General features: G+C 39.3%; 1 gene segment (V, D, J or C); it reads left to right on the top strand.

The window, feature by feature from the left end:
- The first annotated feature begins 276 nt into the window (after positions 1 to 276).
- Positions 277 to 825, top strand: LOC126494697 (immunoglobulin heavy variable 3-15-like). The segment is given in 2 exon segments: positions 277 to 379; positions 482 to 825. Coding segments are annotated over 2 exon segments (390 nt in total).
- The last annotated feature ends 683 nt before the right edge of the window (positions 826 to 1,508 follow it).

The following is a 1,508-nucleotide window of genomic DNA, read 5'->3' as shown; positions in this document are numbered from 1 at the left end:
AACCCAATCCTATGTTTCTCCTGACCCAATGGCTTGCCTATTATGCAGGGGTATGGAAAACATCCTCTTCCAAATAAGCTATGTCCCTAAGACAATAAGTGATAATTTGATCGTACAAATGCTAGTTCAGTGCTTATTTCAGACATATGTACCACAACTGTGTCCTCTAAGTTGGATATCACTCTGTTCCTCATATAGCATAAAGATATGCAAATAATTTTCTCTTCTGTGCATGAAAACAACCCATGACCCTACAGTTCTGACAGAGGCAAACAGGTCTACACTCAGAAATCCTCCCATTTTGTGGTCAGCCCTGAACACACAACATCTAAGATGGACTTGAGGCTAAGCTGGATTTTCCTTTTTGCTCTTTTCAAAGGTAATGCATAGATTAAGAGAGATGCTAAGTATTTTGGCAAATATAAGCGAGAGTGACAATAGACATATTATAGTGTTCTGACAAGATTCTCTGTGTTTGCAGGTGTCCAGTGTGATGTGCAGCTGGTGGAGACTGGGGGAGGCTTGGTAAAGCCTGGAGGGTCCCTAAAACTCTCCTGTGCAGCCTCCGGATTTACATTCAGTAACTACTGGATGCACTGGTTCCACCAGGCACCAGGGAAGAGCCCAGAGTGGGTTGGAGTGATTAAACACAAACCTGATAATTATGCAACACAGTATGCAGAGTCTGTGAAAGGCAGATTCACCATCTCAAGAGATGATTCCAAAAGCATCCTGTACCTGCAAATGAATAGCTTAAGAGTTGAAGACACTGCCATTTATTACTGTTCTAAAAACACATTGAGACGATTTCTGTGTGAACCCTGACACAAACCTCCCTGCAGCAGTGCCCAGAACCAGCAGGGGGCACAGAGACCACATGAGACAGTGCAACAACAGGTACAGACAAAATTAAGTTATCCTTTATATGGCCCCTCTTGATTTCACACAATGCTTTCTAAATTTATGTTCTGTGAAATCTGTGATAACAAAGTTTTTTTTTTTTTTCTGGCACAATGTAAATTATATACACCAAACATTTTAACATAAATTACTTGTAAAAAAGTCACCTTTGATAACAGAAGTGACTATGGTGAGGACACTAGGATCAAATTCTAAGGAAGGTGAACAGTTTGGGGGAAGTTTTTCCCTTCTGAGATTCAATGACTCAGTGGTATTATGATTAGGACAATGTTGGGATCATTGTAACCACAAGGAAGGAGACACAACACTAAGGGACCCACATACCATCACATGTCTCAAATCTTCTATTTTCCCTGAAATCTGTACACACCAGGCACAAATACATTCTGTGTTTTTATTTTCACTTGATTCATTTACTTAAACTTGAAGTTTCATCATCATATCATCCATTATTTTTTATGTCATTTCTTGGCTTTGTTCTAAACAGAACGAGATACTTACTTGGAGTTCAGCTGAGGACTAGGCTATATAAAATTCTGTGGTATTTGGAGAGGATTGATAATGAATGAAAAAAAGAAAGGAAAATT

The sequence above is a fragment of the Alexandromys fortis genome, unplaced genomic scaffold (assembly GCF_014885135.2).
Source record: "Alexandromys fortis isolate MF-2015 unplaced genomic scaffold, M_Fortis_MF-2015_v1.1 scaffold_323, whole genome shotgun sequence".
NCBI lineage: Eukaryota > Metazoa > Chordata > Mammalia > Rodentia > Cricetidae > Alexandromys > Alexandromys fortis.
The sequence above is the reverse complement of the archived record's forward strand: the minus strand, read 5'-3'. Positions and strand labels throughout refer to the sequence as shown.